Here is a 20,251-nt window from a genome sequence, read left to right as displayed (position 1 = left end):
TCACTGTTTGTTTCTAGCCCTCTGTCTCTTTCTCAGAAGTTCCCCTGAGAGCATGGACAATGCCCTTCACTCAACAGTCATAAAAGCCTTATGAGCATCAGTGGAGCTGTGGCCGTTCTGCATGACTGGAGGCACGAGGGAGCATGAAAAGACCAGGAGATGAGACGCGAGTCAAAAACCACAGTGAGAGTGGCCTGATTAAGGACTGACCCCAGTTCATCTCCAGGACGTCTGTACTCTAGAACCTCTACACACACATACACTACACCGCACTGTCTACATGCACTCCTTCCTGTTTCACACTGCCAAATACTGAAGGACTTACTCATAGCATTGTGGTTAACCAAGGCTGAGTTCGCCATTGCTTTGTTAAGGGTCTTTGAGGAGACTCGATAGTGGTTTGTTTATTTCTATCAAAAGCATTTGGAAGTTGTAAGGACATTGACTAAAGACAGTAAATTAAACAATTTTAAAAAATATTTTTTTTAGAAAGCAGAGATCTTCAGTGTTGTTTTTGTCTATCCATCCATCCATCCATCCATCCATCCATCCATACTCTCTGTGAAAGAAGAGCAAAATGAGGCTTCGGCACATTTCCAGTAAGTTTATTTCAGTATAAGTGGTTTTTAAAACACTTCACACTGTACCTCAAACATCTCACTTCCTTGAGACCCCCATAAGCAAGCAAGATCAACATATTCAAATATGGCGGTGTCCAATATCATTATATTCTGTGCAAAAACTTTTTTAAGCATACTATTTTACAGAAGAAAAAAGAAAAGAAAAAAGTCTACATTTGGAAGGGTTGGGGGTTGAAACGGTCACACAATCAAGAATTATATTTTGTACAATTGTTAAAACTTGGGACTACATGAGATAAAATCTATCAGGTGGCTTTAGATATGTGCCTTGTTTAAACAGCCAATGCAGACAGGAGTAGTAGTATATAACAATAACAAACGACTTCTACTGCTCTCTCTTCAGTACAGATCATTCTCTTTAGCATTGTGTAAGGGTACTGAGTGTGTGTGTGTGTGTGTGTGTGCACTCGTGTCATCATAAATACAGTACATACATACAAACTCAATGTGTTCTAATAAGGCATATGTGGCAAATACAAGTCCACAGAAAAGAAACAGTCCCATCAGTATCTTTACAGCACTATTTAAGGCCTGGAAAACAGAAAAGGGGGAGATAAAATCACAAGTACCTTATGGAAAGAATGTCAAAACAATGTATTGAAAGCAGCCCTGCAGTGACCGGGGGCGGAGAGTGAGATGGGGGGGGGGGGGGCTGCTGTGACGTCACCCCCACAATGGGATGGGGGTGGGAACGTGGTTCTGGAGCCTGGGGGCGCGATGCCTGCCCTGAACCAGTCTACAGTCAGACACTATCAAAACGAGTTCTTGGCTATACAAAGTGAGAGGACTGCGAGTGTATCCATTTCACATGAGAGGTGGGAGGGAGAGGGTGGGGGATCACATTGCCTCGTAGCCATAAAATCACAGATATAAAATACATTCATGAACAAAACCCCAAAACAGGACAATGAATAAAAGCATACCTCACATCAATTGAAATGGCTCTTTAGCATAGACGAACATACACGTTTCAGTTCATGACTACACAATAAGATGGGGAAGAGTAAAAATACAAACATTTCTTGGCGCATCAAACTGACGTGAAGCGTTTTTCTAAACAGTGAGAGAGAGCTGGACACACAGTCCACTTCACTGTGACCTAAACATCATATTGCCATCCCAGCAAGCAAAAGTGGTTTCAATGACATAATTATGATGTCTATTATTAAATTATGATCAGGTTGTAGATTAGACTGTCCTTTTTATAAAATATATATATATTTTTTTTTAAACAGCAACCACAAAATGCAATAATCTGGTTATCTGACCAGATAACAACCAAAATATGACGTCTTTCCCATGACATCTTGCTCTCGTCATGAAAAATATATCTTGCTGTAACAAAGACCAGTTCCTTGTCATCTGGTTTTATAACTTATTTTCAACCAGAAAACCAGTTTACAACAAAATTACGTCATGCTCCAAATGCTGTCTCTAGGGTTACTATAGTACCTCAGTGAGGGTTCTGAGTGTTGGCTAAAGACTCAGATGATGGTACCACGCCAGTGTCAGACCAGACAAAGACCCAGTTCCCTGAGAACATCAGAGACAAAGGTCCCAAACACTACAAACTAACGGCAGCAGATTGGGCATAATAATATTTGAATAACAAGAATATTTACATCGTGGTGGTCCTGAAAAAAGCAACTAAAATCAAACTGTTTTCCTATTGATGCGGCATTGGGAGTAGAGAAACACAACAGAATGATCAAGCTGACTTTTTGGAGTTAATAAATGTGAACAACTCCTCTGTGTTATTGTTACAGCTGAGTAGACTACAGCAACTCCTGTGCTGGTGGTAGGAGGAACATGGATCTATATGACACCACCTGGTGCCATCGATTTCATCTAATCGCTACTCATTGGTTGGTTACGCGGACGCCGAATGCTGTGTTCACGCCAACGGACAGTTTCAAATCAAATATCGACAACAGATTAAAGTGATCTCATTCGAACAGACAGTAACATATTCAGATCGATTTCTGTATGGACACCGTAAACAACGTACCATGGGCAAATAGTATACTCTTTAAAGTGACATAAATCCTGAATAAATACCATAAAGACTGTTAATTTATGCTGTGTCAAGAGCTTGTTTTCCTCACTCCCTTCAAGAAGCTTTTATTGGTAACTTTTAACCAATTTTTTTTTTTTCATACAGTATATTGATTAGGTGTATATTTTCTTTCCTTAGGTGTGTTTTTTTCTGCATTGGATATTCCAGTTGCTAGGTACTTATTTTGGCTTCAAGCAATGAACTGCTCTTTATGGAGTTAGTTTGTAGTTGGGTCTATTCTCCCAGAGCGACTAACACACGACTCGACTCACCTGACAGACTCCTAATCCTTCACAGTTAGCATCAGTTCCCGACCAATAAAGTCCTTTGACCGATATATATATTATGTATAAAAAAATAAGTTATTGCGCATCCCAAAAAAGTGCATCGTATTTTTCTTTTAAAAAATATCTCTCGTTGCGTTTCACCTTTTCTTCCTTTGATCCGGAATCATATAAGACTGTTTTCTCGGAAGGGGTTGGTTGACGAAAGTGTTGGCGCACCTTCTTTCTTGACCTCTGACCTTTTGTCGTACCACTTGGGCACGGTTGCGTAGGTGACGGGTTGGGACAGGCAGGGCAGAGTGTATAGTAGAGTGATAGAGAGGAGGAGGAGGAGGGGTAGTCCTGCTACGCAATCACCATGGGAACGTCGTCTGAGAAGCCGCTGATCATGGGGGTGTCTTCGTCATCGTCACCTTTAAGGAGGACAGGTAAACAAGAGAACAAGGGAGGAGGGAAGAATGACATGATAGTTGCATTCAGAACGGCTCATGCTAAAATGTGGTTTATGATCCTGGTCATACCCATGAGAAATGAGTGGGGCCAGGAGTTTCTCCGGACGATGGGACCTGACAAGGACAAACTACGGTCCCTAGCAGCACAGCCTTTAATTGGGGACCAGAGTTTTTCTGGTCAGGTCACACCATCAGGAGAAACTCCGGGCCCTACAAGTGATTGATCAAAAGCCATGCCAATCAGATGGACGCAGAGCGGGATACCCGATGGGTGTTAGTTCACAAATAAAGACAACGTGGTTCAAGTCCAACACAGTGTAGACTGATAACATTAAGGCTCCTTAGCAGCCATCACACGCAGGCAAAGTCAACGGTAACATCAAGCGTCAACACAAAACAAGGGAGCGCCGCAATTACGGACGTATGTGGCTACTTCGACATAGAACTTAACCAAGGAGTCTTACCCAGCTCGTCCCCTGAGGAGAAGATGGCCGAGCCCAGGCGGGAGTTGTAGTGGCTGTTGGAGAAGGCGGTGAAGTTGTTCTGCAGGCGGCGGTGCCTCAGGTACAGGACCACCAGGACCCCACACAGCCCCAGCAGCAGCAGGAACAGCACCGGCACCACCACTACCGCCATGTCCCCTGACTGACCCGAGCTCTGCACCGCGTCAATGGGACCTGGCAGGGAGGTGGGGGGGGTTAGTGACTTTCACTGACTGACGTGGTTGACATTGCATATACAGGACATGAAGGAGCCATTATGAGAGATTCTTGATATACTTTTATCTCACAAAGTTGATTGATGAAGTAAGATGAACATGGAAAACAATCATCACATCAGAATTCTACCTCGTACACCTCTGTTGTATGAATGTATGTTGTTAAAGTGTATCCTACCTCGTACACCTCTGTTGTATGAATGTATGTTGTTAAAGTGTATCCTACCTCGTATACCTCTGTTGTATGAATGTATGTTGTTAAAGTGTATCCTACCTCGTACACCTCTGTTGTATGAATGTATGTTGTTAAAGTGTATCCTACCTCGTACACCTCTGTTGTATGAATGTATGTTGTTAAAGTGTATCCTACCTCGTACACCTCTGTTGTATGAATGTATGTTGTTAAAGTGTATCCTACCTCGTACACCTCTGTTGTATGAATGTATGTTGTTAAAGTGTATCCTACCTCGTACACCTCTGTTGTATGAATGTATGTTGTTAAAGTGTATCCTACCTCGTACACCTCTGTTGTATGAATGTATGTTGTTAAAGTGTATCCTACCTCGTACACCTCTGTTGTATGAATGTATGTTGTTAAAGTGTATCCTACCTCGTACACCTCTGTTGTATGAATGTATGTTGTTAAAGTGTATCCTACCTCGTATACCTCTGTTGTATGAATGTCACCACACATTGTTACTGAAACCGACGTTGAAGATTTATGGATGTTCGTAGTAAATCTGTCCAGTAACTTCCCATCCTCCCCAGTGTCCCCTCCCCGCCTCACCTTGTCCCAGCTGGTCGTAGAGCAGCAGGGCGGGCTCGCCACACAGCTGTCCGTTGAGCAGGCAGCGGGCCTGGACGGAGAAGGTGTAGTTGTGGCCCGCCAGCAGGCTGCTGATCCGGAAGAAGTTCTCCGTGGTGTTACCCAGGAGCACGGTGGAGTTGGACAGGCTGTCGTACACGTGCACCTCGTAGCCCTGCGGAGAGACACCGAGCGCGGATGTGCAGACAGACAGACAGACAGACATAGACGGTGAATATCAGAGGAAATAAAAGACAGTGGGGTAGATCTGCCATCACAGGGAGACAGCTGTGTCCCTCACCCTGCTCTCATTGAAGCTCCTCTCCTTCACGGCCAAACTCTTCCAGAAGAGGAACACATGGTCTTTCTCCGTCAGGATCTTCAGAGCCTCTGGAGCAGGCAGGGGCACTATGTCCACACAGAGTAGAAGGAAAACACTTTAACAACATACATTCATACAACTATGTTCATGTAAGAACAATCCCCACTAGGTTTTGAATGTGATCTCCCCAGAGCTGTTTGTGCTCTAGCTTGAACTCCTTTAATATTCAAGAAATCTCGACTAGCCCCCAGCCACTATATAACAGATTGTGGGCGTGTTCCAGGTCGTCTATCTATATTGCAGTCGGGCTGCACATGCCAGAAGATGGCTACATTACATCAACATGACCCCTGAGACGTTTTAACTCTTTCCCGGGGGATTGTGGGAAAAAGAAACAGCTGATCGTCGGCTGCTATTAAGATGACCTGGAACGCGCCCGTCTCCGGGACATAAGCCGGGCCGTACTTGTGTTGAGCGTGTAGCTGGCCTCCTTGCTCATGTTGCGCAGGCGGACGGAGACGCTGTAGTGTCCGCCGGGCTCCAGGCCCTTGAGGCAGTACTCCACCGTGTTGTTCTGGGTGGTCAGCTTGTAGCTGCTCTCGGTCTTACGCACCACGTCCTTCAGGTGCACCGCGTACGTCTGCACGGGACGGACACATCCAAATCAAACTTTATTGAAAGTGTATTTAACAATCTCAACAGAGTTTACAGTAATATAATTCAACACAAGAACAATGAATGACAGACGTGTTGGCATCCAAAATGGCACCCTACTGACCAGAGCCCTGGTCAAAAGTAGTGAGGGACAACTGTTCATGGTACTACACTGAACAGAAATATAAACACAACATGTAAAGTGTTGGTTCCATGTTTCATGAGCTGAAATAAAAAGGTAGACATTTTCCATACGCTCAAAAACCTTATTTCTCTCAAATGTTGTGCACAAATTTGTTTACATCCATGTTAGTGAGCATTTCTCATTTGTCAAGATAATCCATCCACCTGACAGGTGTGCCATATTAAGAAGCTGATTAAACAGCATGATCTTTACACAGGTGCACCTTGTGCTGGGAACAATAAAAGGCCACTCTAAAATGTGCACTTTTGTCACACAACACAATGCCACTGATGACTCAAGTTGAGGGAGCGTGTAATTGGTATGCTGACGTCAGGAATGTCCACCAGAGCTGTTGCCAGAGAATTGAATGCTAATTTCTCTACCATAAGCCGCCTCCAACGTTCTTTAGGAGAATTTGGCAGTACGTCCAACCGGCCTCACATCCGCAGACCACATTTATGGTATCGTGTGGGCGAGCAGTTTGCTGATGTCAACATTGTGAACAGAGTGCCCCATGGTGGCAGTGGGGTTATGGTATGGGTAGACATAAGCTACGGACAACGAACACAACTGCATTTTATCGATGGCAATTTGAATGCACAAAAAATACGTGACCAGATCCTGAGGCCCAATGTGAGGGCTATTTTTTTAAGGTATCTGTGACCAACAGATCCATATCTGTATTCCCAGTCATGTTTCAAACAATAATGTTTCCTTACACTGAAAAAAGTCAATGGACAAGGAGACAATGGACAAAGTTACCCATCACATTAACTGTATCTGAAAGAGCTGACGCTTGAGGTTGGCCGTACCAGAGGAGCACTGGGGGAGTCGTAGGGAGGCTGCCACTTCAACGTAGCTTGGGTTTTCTCAACTCGCACCTTGTGCAGGTTACGAGGAGGAAGCCGCTCGTTGGGAATCATCTTAACCACCGCATACTCCGAGGGAGGGCCCAGGTAGGGAGAGATGGCCCGCACCTGTCACACACACACGTGAACAAGCACACACACATTGAGATATTGTTCTTCAGAAACCAAAATGTACACATAGGTTAACCGAGTGGATTTTCTGCAGTCGATCATTTTACAGTTCAGTACAGTTAGGACCAAAATGGAATCAGTGGCGACAACGAAAACTTTATTGACGTGCAACACGATTTTTCTGATTCTGTATCTGAGGCATTGAGAGAGGAATCAGGGTTAAGAGGAATAGGGGGTGAACTCACGAGGAACAGGTACTGCTCATCACTGTCCACAGTGACGGTCCGGCTACTAGCGCTGGTGTTCACACTGTGAGGGCTGCGGTACAGGTCCAAGAAGGAGGTGGCAAAGAAGATGCCATACACCTGTACAGACAGACAACCACACAGTACATCACTGGCTGCACAGGGAGCCAGAATACTCCAGCAGGGTGCTTCACGGTAGCGGTGGATGAGGCGAGTTCCCCCCTTACCATGTAAAGAGCTTTGAGCATCTAGAAAAGCGCTTTATACATCCAATCAGTTATGACTCATTTATGTAATTCCATATTATATTTTGTTTATGGGGACTGGCTTTATTGCTCTTGCCTGGTGTAATGGAACCAATGAAATAGGGCAAACCCCGCCCATCAGGCACTAGAGACAGGCTTAACCAAATGCTTGAAGCATTTGAAATTATACTACAGATACAACTTAAACCCAGGGTCATGTTCATTAGGCACCAAATAGAAGAAAACAGACTAGAGTAGGGACTACCCGAACTTGTCCAAGAAGAAGCGCTCATTTTCGTTTTCGGTCAAAAAAACGTTGTATGATGTTTTCCGTTGCCTGACCAAATGAACATGACCCATGTCTGTAATACAGTAGCTGTCTTGCTGTGCCCGTGTTACCTGTGCGGAGGAGCCGGTTACAGTCCAGCTGCAGTCCACAGAGCTCTGGTTGAGGGCCCGGGCCTTGAGGAGGGGAGGCTCCGGCTGGGTGCCTGTGGTCTGCTGGCGGGACAGGGCTGTGGGGCTGTCTCCTACACCGGTCTGGGCCCACACAGCCACCTCGTAGATGGTACCCGTGGTCAGGTTGGCAGCTGGAAGTGTACAGGTAAATACAGACAGAGTTGGATTAGGATATTGAAAACACTTAAGTGTGTGTTTGTGACGCATAAAACAAAGTTATATTTGAAAAACACTTGTTTTGCTGTCAGAAAATGTGTGGACACTAGTGGCAGACAGGGGCCTACCTTTCAGTATGCTGCCTCGCACGGTGTAGTTCCTGCTCTCCTTCACGTGAGCATCAAACACCCAGGACAGCACCACCACATACTGCCTCACCTGCACACACCCACGGAACAACGGTAGAATTATAAGGCAAGTTAGAATACATAGACAAGCACGGAGTCACTCAGAGACGCCACCAACTGACCTCATATTGGGAGTTAAAGCTGAAAGACAGGCTCATCGAGTCTTCTGTGATGCTGTCGGTGATAACTGAGGGAGGTGGTAGAGCTGAGAGAGAGGGAGAGACAGACAATAAGCACCAGCTCCAATAAATTAGACATCTACATAGTGGTGGCCAGCAGAGGGCGATAGAACACTGTAAATCTCCACAACGCAACCAGTGGAGGAAGTGCACTGAAGGATTACAGGTCGAAACCGAAATAAGAAATGTGCCATCATCCGGTGACCCAAACTAAAAAGAAATAGCGTGTGATTACAGATACATTCTTATAACTTGCGACCCACCTCTCACATAGTTTAAGAAACCCTGGATTAGTGAATTTGTCAAATTTATCAAATTATCATCATGCCATATTATAAATTGTCAGGGCAATGATCGTGAGAGATTCTGTCATACCTTTCTTGGGGATGATGGATTTAACCTCAGTCCAGTTCCCCATACCTCGACCCGTCACTGCTGCCACCTGAAAACACACAGGTTCACAACTCATCAGACAGGCTCACAACTCAACAATTCTAAGAGCTCATGTTACCTTGTTCTAATGCTAAGAACCCAAATGTCACTACGAAGCTGCTCTGAAAGACAGGTCTCTTACTCTAAACTTGTACAGAGTGCTGGGCTGTAGGTTTTTGACCTCCACGCTGTTGCCGGTGCTTCGCTGAGAGAACCACTCCACACCTTTTTCACTGTACTCCACCTGTCACACACACACAGACACACAACACACACAACACAAACACAGTCAGAGAAACAAAACAGGAAAAACAGGGTTGAAACGTTTTTTTTCTTCTTCATGTTAATAATAAACCCACATTGGAATGTGTGGAGTCTTACATCTTTTTCTGATGGACATTTACTTTGATTCCAGCCCCCACTCAAAGCCAACGGATGTGCGTATGTTTCTATCTCTTCCTCTAGCCCTACTGCTCAGGACATGACACTAACGGAGAGGCGGTTAATAGGTTTACCAGAGGAAACGACATTGTCTGGGCAGGCTAACTCACAATGTACTCCCGGATCAGGCCGTGGGCTTTGTCCGGAGTGCTCCACGAGGCCTCCACCGTGCCGTCCTCTCCGTTGTCACATGACAGCTGCAGGTTTCTGGGGGGGTCGGGCACTGCAACAAACATTACATAACAGTACTGTCAATCCACGAAAATATTCCATTGGAAAACACTGTTGCAGGCAGGCCACAAACTTCAAAAGTATATCACATAACAGTGATATAAACACTAAAGGGGTATTTCCAAGACTCTTTCAATAGAGATTCTCCATTGAGCATCAGTCCGGGGTTAGGCTTAATCTGGGTCCAGAAAAACCTACCTGCATTATTCCTTCTGTTACTCATTTTGCCTGTCAGTTAGCAGAGCAACTTACAAGTAGTGCATTCAACTAGGGTGAGCAAAACAACCACAATAATTACATGGGCAACGTGTGAAATCAAACCTTAGACAAATCCTCTGCTGTGAATGGACACAGTGAAATGATTGTGTGTCTTGCTCCCTCTACCTTTCACTCCCCCTCATCTCTCCCCTTCCCCTCTACCCTCTCCCCCTACATTTTAAGAACATTGATCAGTAATAGCCAATGAGAGCTCGCCACAAGCAATGTCGTTCAACTCAAAAATGTACTGAGTAGGTATTTCAACTCTGTACGGCAAGTCTGACTAGCCACAGCTACGTTAACAATCTAATCACATCATTGTTTTCGCGAGACAGCGTGATCGAGAATGTTGTAGTGTGCGACCCCCCCTCGGTGTCACATCGTCCAGCGTGCGTACCACTACGTTGGAAAGACAAACCACTACAGGAGAGACGGTGGTTTAATGAGAGGCTCAGCGATCTTAGGATTTTGAAAGTCGTGTAGTCTACACACGGGACATCACTCACATCCCTCGGGCGTTCTCAGGGTCAACACATCGTTGGTCTTGTGCTGCTTGCTGAGACACTGCGTCAGAACCTTCACCTGGTATGTGGTGTCTGGCTTCAGTACCGACAGTGTGTAGCTGCTCTTGTTGCTGTGTGTGTCCATGGAGGTCCACTGCTGGGTGCCCACCAGCCTAGCACACAGAGACAGACAGATATACAAACACAGTCAGACACACACAGTCAGAATAGTAGAATACACCAGGTGTAATTTTAATTGTTTGTGCATCATTCGGCAGTTTCTCTCATTATGTCAGTCACTGACAGTCACTCAATTAGCCATGTCAGCTGACAATTTTTAGATTGGTAGTTAGCTAGCTATCTAAACTTGTAGTAATCATGGCTGAATATTGAGTGGGCACGCAGGACATGTGACCAGGGCCCTGACATCCAGGGGGCCCCCCATTTATTTTGTTAGACATCCTCACGCAGACATCATATTAATATGGTTTAGTCATGGTGAAATGTGAAATATTGCAGGAATTTAGCTTTAAAACTACATCTCCGGCCCATGGAAAAATGAGTAGAATTGCAATGTGTTATAAAATTGTTATACAATTACAGAAAACTTGCTTTAAAACTGCAAAATGTTTCTATGCCCCATGGCAAAATGTGTAGAATTGCAGGAAATTAACTACAAACTTAAATTCTTCTCTACGCTGTCAAGAGAGGGGCCACTAAAAATGTTTGCCGCAAGGTGGGGGGGAAACCAAATCTTGCTTAGGGCCCCCAAAAGGCTAGAGCTGGCCCTGGAGACACACACACTCACTCACAACACATGGACACTCTCACACAGACAGACAGAACACACAGACTGACCTGAAGTAGATGAGGAAGTAGCAAGAGGTCAGAGGCAGGTTCTTAGGTCTGGACCAGGTGAGGGTGATGGCGCCAGAGAAGTCTGCCGTCCACTGCAGGTTCTGGATCTTGTAGACCAGAGAGTCGGCTACAGAGAGACAGGTCAAAAACCCACCCCCAGTACAAACGTGAGAGAGGAGAGATACTACGCCATCACCCTCGCCTGGCTGACTGAAGACTCTGCTTATGTAAATTGATTGGGGCTGTGACATGATTTTCATTAAAAGTAGACTCAGCAATATGACATCGTAATACACAGCAGGACCACTTCCTGAATACAGAAATAAACAACAACATTAGAATTGGCCAGGACTGCCTCTATTAGCTCGGTGTGGGTCTGTTTCAAGAGCCAATAAGGGCAGTCTTTCTTGGGCAGATTTTAGTTCTGTTGTTGTTGACGTCTGTAAAGCAGGAAGTTGCCCGCAGCGTGTGATGATTGTACATTCCCTAGTCTCCCTTTAAGTGCGGAAGGAGCCTGGCTACTGAAGACTCACTGGTGCAGTTGTCCTCGTCACTGTGGTCGGAGCAGTCCATGAAGCCGTCACATTTCTCACCGTCCAGCACGCAGGCCTCCCCGTCAGCGCAGCGCGTGCCGTTCACGCACGTCAGAGGCCCTCGCGTGGCTACCAGACAAAGAGAACGAGAGAAAGACAGGGGGGGGGAAGGGAAAGAGAGAAAAGGAGAAGAGAGACAAGTGTGAGAACCACATCCCCTTTCAAGGTTTACTCGGCACGCAGAGTGAAAGGTCAACGCTCTTTGTCTTAGTCTTGTTTATTTTTTGTGGTACTGACTCAAGATGGAACTGTGTTTTGTGCATTTTATGAATGAACACCGTTACTGGGTTGGCTACGTGTATCAGACGCACATTTTTGGCCAGTTTGAAAGTCTCCCCTCAAGTCTGTGTACTGACTGGCTGGCTGACTGGCTGACTGGCTGAATTAGACCCGTGGCCCCATGAGGAGCATAGGTCCTCCACACTCTGTGTGTAACACTTACGACAGTGGGCTTCGTCCGAACCGTCCAGGCAATGTTGGTGGCCGTCGCAGCGCTGCCAGTTAGAGATGCAGGTGGGGGGCTTCTGGCAGAGGAACTGACCCCTGCTGCAGCGGCCAGGGGGCAGGGGAGGGGCTTGGGTGAGCCACGGAGCCTGTGTCGCCGTGCCGTTGGCTGCTGCCATGGAAACAGAACATAACCACACGTCTGAAACGATCTCACAGAAGAGAGCGTCCGAGCGAGCAAAAAAAGCGCTCCACTGTCTTACCTTACCCTGCCTAAGGCTGAGATCCCACCATGAGTCTTTTCCAATCGCTGCAGACGAATGAAAGGAGACAAGTAGCGCCAATGTGTTTTCTGGCTAAGTCACATGGTCAGGAATAACCACCTGGCCCTACCTACATACAGCTATATAACTAGTCCTGAGCTGTGTAGCCAAGGTGGCAAGCCCTTTGGTGTAGATGGAGACGGTGGTTCACCTGTGGGACAGCCCAGTTCATCACTGCCATCGGGACAGTCAGCATAGCCGTCACACACCCAGGAGTTGACTATACAGGCTCCCGAGCCACAGTGGAAGCGGTTAGGGGCACAGGACGACGGGCCTGGGGCAGGGGTGTGGGGCGTGACTCCTAAGAAAACAGAGAGGAAGAGGTTTAGATACACATAACACTTCAAATGGTTTGGTCATAGAGATCTGGCAGGAGTGACAGAGTAAGAGAGAGAGAGAGTGCGAGGCAGAGACAGAGCGAGAGACAGAGAGACAGAGAGAGCGAGACAGAGAGCGAGAGAGACAGTGAGAGCGAGAGGCAGAGACAGAGCGAGAGAGCAGCAGAGAGCGAGAGAGCGACAGAGCGACAGAGAGCGAGAGAGCGACAGAGAGCGAGAGAGCGACAGAGAGCGACAGAGAGCGAGCGAGCGACAGAGAGCGAGAGAGCGACAGAGAGCGAGAGAGCGACAGAGAGCGAGAGAGCGACAGAGAGCGAGAGCGCGACAGAGAGCGAGAGCGCGACAGAGAGCGAGAGCGCGACATAGCGACAGAGAGCGAGAGAGCGACAGAGAGCGAGAGAGCGACAGAGAGTGAGACAGAGAGAGAGCGAGAGAGGCAGAGCGAGCGAGAGGCAGAGCGAGCGAGAGGCAGAGCGAGCGAGGCAAAGCGAGCGAGAGACACAGAGAGCGACAGACAGACGGACACAGAGCGAGCGAGACAGACAGACGGACACAGAGCGAGCGAGACAGACAGACGGACACAGAGCGAGCGAGACAGACAGACGGACACAGAGCGAGCGAGACAGACAGACGGACACAGAGCGAGCGAGACAGACGGACACAGAGCGAGCGAGACAGACAGACGGACACAGAGCGAGCGAGACAGACGGACACAGAGCGAGCGAGACAGACGGACACAGAGCGAGCGAGACAGACGGACACAGAGCGAGCGAGACAGACGGACACAGAGCGAGCGAGACAGACGGACACAGAGAGACAGAGAGAGACAGACGGACACAGAGAGACAGAGAGAGGGTGTACCAGAGCACTGAGCCTCGTCAGACCAGTCTCCACAGTCATTCTCTCCGTCACACTTCCACCAGGAAGGCACACAGCGCCCGTTGCGACACTCGTATTGGAAGTCCCGTGTGCAGCCTGGCCCCTCAGTGGGGGAGCCTGAAACATACACACACTCAGGAATAATCTAATTTCTAGATACAAACACTTCATTTATAAAGCGCTGCAGTGAACACAACTGATGCATGTGACACGCAAACACACACAATGTGTGTACTCACCACAGTTGGCTTCGTCAGAGTAGTCCCCGCAGTCGTTCATGCCGTCACACTTCCACCCCAGACTCACACACAACCCGTTGGCACACTGGAAGTTGTAGGGGTCACACGTCTTCTCAAACTCAGGGTGAGTGGCTAGAGGGAGAGATATTTCAATGCCTTTCTAGGACCGACAGTGAAACCAAATAAGGAATGCTTGTTCCTTTTCCGTTGCACGTTTTTAAATGTTTCCCTCCGGATTTTTCCTTTTGAACATGACCCAGGTTCGGTCACATGCACAGGAAAAGATATATGTATATAGTGACTGTAGATATCAGCAAAGTTGTAGTGTTTTCTGTGAAGGTGGGGTTAGTGGAGTAGGACTCACAGCAGCCGGCGTAGGCCACGTCCTCATCGGATCCGTCCTCGCAGTGTTTGATGCCGTCACACACCAGAGACTGGAACAGGCACTGGGCTCGGTTCTGACACACAAAATCCATGTAGCGCGTACACAGGGGATCTGCAAGGAGGGGACACAGACAGTACTACTATATTACAATGGGATATACATCTGAGAAATTCTCAACGATTTTCTCATTTGAACTCTTTTCTACGACAATAGCCATCAAATGTTTCCGTTTTTTCGAAAGATCAAAGTGCATCTGGGGTAGCAGGCGAAAAACAACAATAACGGTACGCATACACAATGTCTGCAGCATAGAAATAGATTCTATTTTACGGAGATTCTACTTCTATAGTTTGCAGGGGTTCTAGTTCGTCTTTCAGTTGGTCACTCACCACAGTGTTGCTCGTCGGCGCCCCCTGGGCAGTCCTGTACTCCGTTGCAGTGGGCGCTGGCAGGCAGACAGGTGCCGTTGGAACACAGGAAGCCATTACAGCGATCCCCCACTGTCAACAACAACACAGCATCTGTTAGTGCCAAACCATCCTATCAAAGGCTGGGCATAGAAATCTGGGTAACACTGCTTGAACTGTCCTTCATTAAGGCTGCCTAACACTGTCATAGCATTGTCATAACAATGACATAACATTGTGTGTGTGTGTGTGTCCCCTCACCGCAATGTGCTTGCTCCTCGTCAGAGCTGTCCTGACAGTCGTCATCACCGTCACACACCCAGCGCTTAGGGATACAGTGGCCCGTAAGACACTGGAAACTACTGGCCTCACAGGTGTGGTGACCCACTGAGACCGGGAGGGAGAGAGGGAGAGAGAGAGTAAGAGTGATGGAGAGACTAAGAGAGAGACTTTTTTTTAACATGTTCCTGATCGCACCTGTACAGTTGGCCTCGTCTGACCAGTCCCTGCAGTCATTGTCTCCGTCACATCGCCAGGCGTCGCGGATACACACGCCACGCGCACACGAGAACTCCCCTGATCCACACTGGTGACTCTCTGGGATACACACACACAGTCAGTAATCAGAGGAAGCATCACGTAGGCTATATACAATCTCAGAAGTCATACAGGCTAGCGCACACGTTGTCAGTAAAAAGACATGGTTGGAAGTGAATGCACACACACACACACGACTGAATGGATAGATACAAAACATACACACACACACGCGCTCTCGTCCTCGTACCACAGTGTTCCTCGTCACTGTTGTCCCCACAGTCGTCCTCGTGGTCACACTTGAAGGCCAGCGGGATGCAGGAGCCGGACGCCACACAGCGATACTGGATGGACGGGTCACAGGAGGTGGTGGCTGGAGGGGGACAAACAGGGGCAGGGTGTTGACATAGAGCCCAGAAGGACAAAGAAAGAACAGCAGCAGAGACTCAAAGCAGAGTGTATTGTGACAGTGACAGCAACAAACTCTAGTCCGGCTCTATTGAACATTATCTGTTGGATCCATTTCATTCACTATGTACTTCACAAACAAGGATTCAACACCCAATCATTTTTACAACAATAATAATAAACAGAATAATCTGAGTGAGTTGTCCATTGTCTAGCTGTGTGTCTGAAATGGCCTGACCCAAAGTAGTGCACTATATAGGGAATAGGGTGCCATTTTGGCTCCACTCACGGCACTCCTGCTCGTCGCTCATGTCGCCACAGTCGTTGTCACTGTCGCACTTCCAGATGCTGCTGATGCACTTGCCGTTGGTGCAGCGGTACTGGTTGGGCAGGCACGTGTGTTCTGGGGGAGTTGAATTTCATTCGATTTTGGATTGCAAATACAACGCACATCATCAAGAAGTGTATCTGAATCCTAAAGGACAGCATATAAAAGTGTCAACAAAAACACTTCTTTCCAAAGTGGTCCTTGCAGAACAACCACCAGTCACACGGCCAGTCAGGAAGAGGGAGAGGAGGGCAGTGGTTCTCTGCATTCACTGAGGCACGGATCTTCAATCCCGATTCCTGGCAACGGGCCCGCCGCAGGCTCTGCAGGCTTTTGGTCCAGCCCAGTACTAACACGCCTGATTCAACTCATCGCTTGGCGATGAGTTGAATTAGGTGACACGGGTGTTAGTGCTAGGTGGGAACAAAAGCCTGCACCATTGTGGATCTGTAGTACTGTGATAGGGTCGTCTGAAGGACTGTCAAGAACCTCAATACTTTATCATGCATTTGTTTATTATCTATGTATAGTCATTTTACCTCTTTATAAATGCACATATTACCTCAATTACCTCGACTAGCCCGTACCTCTGCACATTGACTCGGTACCCTTTGTATATAGCCTCGTTATTGTTATTTCCTTGGGTTACTATTTTTCCTTTAGTTTATTTACAACATTTTTCTTACCTACTTTTTTCAAACTGTATTGTTGGTTAATCGCATGGCATGAATTAGTTAAGTGCTCGTAAGGAAGCATTTCACAGTAAGGTCTACCTACACCTGTTGTTTTTATGTGACCAATAAAATGGGATTTGATCAGTAGTATTTTGTACCCACAGAGACCATTGTGTGTGTGTGTGTGTGTGTGTGTGTGTGTGTGTGTGTGTGTGTGTGTGTGTGTGTGTGTGTGTGTGTGTGTGTGTGTGTGTGTGTGTGTGTGTGTGTGTGTGTGTGTGTGTGTGTGTGTGTGTCAGAGAGCCGGAGTGCACGTATGTTAGTGTGTGTGTGTGTGTGCCATGCCTCACCTGTCTTGACGCAGGTGTTGTTGTGGAGCTGGTAGCCGGTGGGACACTGGCACTGGAGCTCCCCGCTGGCTAGGGTGGTGGTTGGCGCGCCGTCGGGGCATACACAGGTGTGGCGGTGCCCGGGCTGGGGCAGACACAGTAGGCTACAGGGTTGGTCTGCACAGGCATTATGGCCTGGAAGAGTGGAGACACACACACAGGTTTGTCATGAGCAGACAGATACACGTAGATCCAATCATGCCATTCATCTAACTCTGCTGAAGTAGTGTGGCTGTCCAAACAAAGCTTCCAGTATTGTCCCTTCCAGAGTAGCATTCTGATAATATCTATTTAATGCTGACAATTTAAGTTCTTTGAGGGTTTATTGATTCTTAAATATGATTTTGCCGCTTGTCTCTCACCTCTGGTCTTGCCCTTGTAGAAGATTTTGAGGTCCATGACCCCGGTCAGTCTACCCACTATGAGTTTGTTGTCCTGGGAACCTGCTTTGGAAGCCTTGAAGATGCCCCTCCTTGACCAGTCATCCCAGTACAGGTCATTCTGAAAACACACACAGGCCAATGAGGATTTGCCAAGTAACTGTGAGACTATGAAAACAAACCTGGATATCTTTCTACAGTATGTGCCAGAGTTATCCCCAGTGTTACACACTCAATAACCTAAAAGGGTAGAATTCTGCGATATGACATCATCATACACAGTTTGCCGACGTTTTTCTTCCAGACATCAATAACATTCTTATTTGCCAAGACTGCCTCTATTGGCTAATTCCAATGTGGACATGCCTCAAGGGAGTGGGCACATTTGGAAAAAGTCAATAGTGACAGTCCTGGGCAGATTGTAAATCTGTTGTTGTTGACATCTGCAAGAGTGAGGTTGACATGCTGTGTACGATGACGTCCTACTGCAGTCTACATCGAAAGACGTTAAGACAAATTAACTAAGCTTGTAAAGGCAATTATAAGGGATATTCTTCAAGAATCAACGGGTTTACATTCACTTAAATAATCAAAAACGGCTATAAATATCACAGTGGGCCTGAATAGTCCATAAGCACACATCGGCCGTACCTTGAAAACAGCAATGGCATAGGGGTGAGGCAGGCCCTCCATGACCACGCTGCGCTGACCGCCGGCGAAGTCGGCCCGCTCGATGCGATCGCCGTAGGCCTCGGTCCAGTACAGCCATTGGTCGTCAGCCGTGATGCCGTTGGGCCAGCGGACGCCCTCGGACACGATGCATGACACGTTGGAGCCGTCCATGTAGCCTCGGTACACGCCGGCCGCACGGTCGCCCCAATCCGTCCAGAACATCAGGCTGGCAGGAGAGACGCATCACAGATTAAGGAAGTATATCAAACAGATATTAGCATTGATGTTATTTACGTTAGTTCAAACAAAAACAAAGCGTAAAGTCCAAAATGTATGTAGCAATCACAGATTGCTCCTTTACCAGTCGGTCATGAGGGAGAATTTTTTTGTGTAAAAAAGGCTTTCTAAATGTATTTGATTGAAAAATGTATGGTAGTTATTCAAAGTTATTAGACTGTTACCTCTCTCCTGGCATGAGGACCAGAGCTCTGGGATGCTCCAGCACTGAGGAGTTGAGCAGAGTGTGACGTAGGTCCCCATCAGGGTTAGACACCTACACAACACAACACATGGAGTGGGTCCCCATCAGGGTTAGACACCTACACAACACAACACAACACATGGAGGGGGTCCCCATCAGGGTTAGACACCTACACAACACAACACATAGAGTGGGTCCCCATCAGGGTTAGACACCTACACAACACAACACATGGAGTGGGTCCCCATCAGGGTTAGACACCTACACAACACAACACATGGAGTGGGTCCCCATCAGGGTTAGACACCTACACAACACAACACATGGAGTGGGTCAACATCAGGGTTAGACACCTACACAACACATGGAGTGGGTCCCCATCAGGGTTAGACACCTACACAACACATACACATGGAGTGGGTCAACATCATCACACACTGGATTATCTGACACTATACAGTAGCATGTCATTTATCAGGTTAGAAAATACATCAAAATCAAACAAGGCTTCAATAAGATGGAGAAAAAAATATGAAATATTTATGCAATAAGGCCCGAGGGGGTGTGGTATTTGACCAATATATCCAGGCTGTACCACAACCGGCCGTGACTGGGAGTCCCATAGGGCGGCGCACAATTGGCCCAGCATCGTCCGGTTTTGGCCATCATTGTAAATACGATTTTTTTCTTAACTGACTTGCCTAGTTAAATAAAGGTTAAATAAATAAATAAAATAAATATATACACACCATGGCTAAAGGCTGTTCTTATGCACGACGCAACGCGGAGTGCTAGGACACAGCCCTTAGCCATGGTATATTGGCCATATATCACAAACTCCTGAGGTGACTTATTGCTATTATTATAAACTGGTTAACAACGTAATTAAATGTTTTGTCATACTCATGGTATTCGGTCTGATATACCACAGCGTTTAGCCAATTAGCATTCAGGGCTCGAACCACCCAGTTTATAAATACACTGCTCAAAAAATAAAGAGAACACTTAAACAACACAAGGTAACTCCAAGTCAATCACACTTCTGTGAAATCAAACTGTCCACTTAGGAAGCAACACTGTGCTTCTACACCTGCATTCTAGCTGTTTGGGGTTTTAGGCTGGGTTTCTGTACAGCACTTCGAGATATTAGCTGATGTACGAAGGGCTATATAAAATAAAATTGATTGATTGATTGATTGAACACTGATTGACAATAAATTGCACATGCTGTTGTGCAAATGGAATAGACAACAGGTGGAAATTATAGGCAATTAGCAAGACACCCCCAATAAAGGAGTGGTTCTGCAGGTGGTGACCACAGACCACTTCTCAGTTCCTATGCTTCCTGGCTGATGTTTTGGTCACTTTTGAATGCTGGCGGTGCTTTCACTCTAGTGGTAGCATGAGACGGAGTCTACAACCCACACAAGTGGCTCAGGTAGTGCAGCTCATCCAGGATGGCACATCAATGCGAGCTGTGGCA

General features: G+C 46.9%; 1 protein-coding gene across 2 annotated transcripts in view; it reads right to left on the bottom strand.

The window, feature by feature from the left end:
- Positions 1 to 589: 589 nt before the first annotated feature.
- Positions 590 to 20,251, bottom strand: part of LOC129832154 (sortilin-related receptor-like) — a 70,038-nt gene continuing 50,376 nt past the window's right edge. The window contains exons 19-48 of one of the 2 annotated variants that reach the window (XM_055895962.1): positions 18,749 to 18,840; positions 18,267 to 18,513; positions 17,598 to 17,736; positions 17,197 to 17,370; positions 16,134 to 16,247; positions 15,687 to 15,809; positions 15,377 to 15,496; positions 15,161 to 15,286; positions 14,882 to 14,992; positions 14,472 to 14,603; positions 14,108 to 14,239; positions 13,851 to 13,985; positions 12,803 to 12,952; positions 12,327 to 12,500; positions 11,825 to 11,953; positions 11,292 to 11,418; positions 10,437 to 10,606; positions 9,552 to 9,664; positions 9,143 to 9,244; positions 8,944 to 9,010; positions 8,512 to 8,594; positions 8,330 to 8,420; positions 7,986 to 8,176; positions 7,342 to 7,461; positions 6,929 to 7,093; positions 5,744 to 5,918; positions 5,258 to 5,364; positions 4,939 to 5,131; positions 3,898 to 4,110; positions 590 to 3,394 (exon numbers count right to left, since the gene is read on the bottom strand). In XM_055895962.1, coding sequence (XP_055751937.1) covers positions 3,327 to 3,394; positions 3,898 to 4,110; positions 4,939 to 5,131; positions 5,258 to 5,364; positions 5,744 to 5,918; positions 6,929 to 7,093; positions 7,342 to 7,461; positions 7,986 to 8,176; positions 8,330 to 8,420; positions 8,512 to 8,594; positions 8,944 to 9,010; positions 9,143 to 9,244; positions 9,552 to 9,664; positions 10,437 to 10,606; positions 11,292 to 11,418; positions 11,825 to 11,953; positions 12,327 to 12,500; positions 12,803 to 12,952; positions 13,851 to 13,985; positions 14,108 to 14,239; positions 14,472 to 14,603; positions 14,882 to 14,992; positions 15,161 to 15,286; positions 15,377 to 15,496; positions 15,687 to 15,809; positions 16,134 to 16,247; positions 17,197 to 17,370; positions 17,598 to 17,736; positions 18,267 to 18,513; positions 18,749 to 18,840 — 4,083 coding nt within the window. In that variant the 3' untranslated portion in view covers positions 590 to 3,326. The remainder of the gene's footprint in view (positions 3,395 to 3,897; positions 4,111 to 4,938; positions 5,132 to 5,257; positions 5,365 to 5,743; positions 5,919 to 6,928; positions 7,094 to 7,341; positions 7,462 to 7,985; positions 8,177 to 8,329; positions 8,421 to 8,511; positions 8,595 to 8,943; positions 9,011 to 9,142; positions 9,245 to 9,551; positions 9,665 to 10,436; positions 10,607 to 11,291; positions 11,419 to 11,824; positions 11,954 to 12,326; positions 12,501 to 12,802; positions 12,953 to 13,850; positions 13,986 to 14,107; positions 14,240 to 14,471; positions 14,604 to 14,881; positions 14,993 to 15,160; positions 15,287 to 15,376; positions 15,497 to 15,686; positions 15,810 to 16,133; positions 16,248 to 17,196; positions 17,371 to 17,597; positions 17,737 to 18,266; positions 18,514 to 18,748; positions 18,841 to 20,251) is intronic. The other variant, XM_055895963.1, reaches the window with a different exon arrangement.

Source organism: Salvelinus fontinalis, chromosome 33 (genome assembly GCF_029448725.1).
Source record: "Salvelinus fontinalis isolate EN_2023a chromosome 33, ASM2944872v1, whole genome shotgun sequence".
Taxonomy (NCBI): domain Eukaryota; kingdom Metazoa; phylum Chordata; class Actinopteri; order Salmoniformes; family Salmonidae; genus Salvelinus; species Salvelinus fontinalis.
This window is presented reverse-complemented; position numbering and strand designations above follow the sequence as displayed.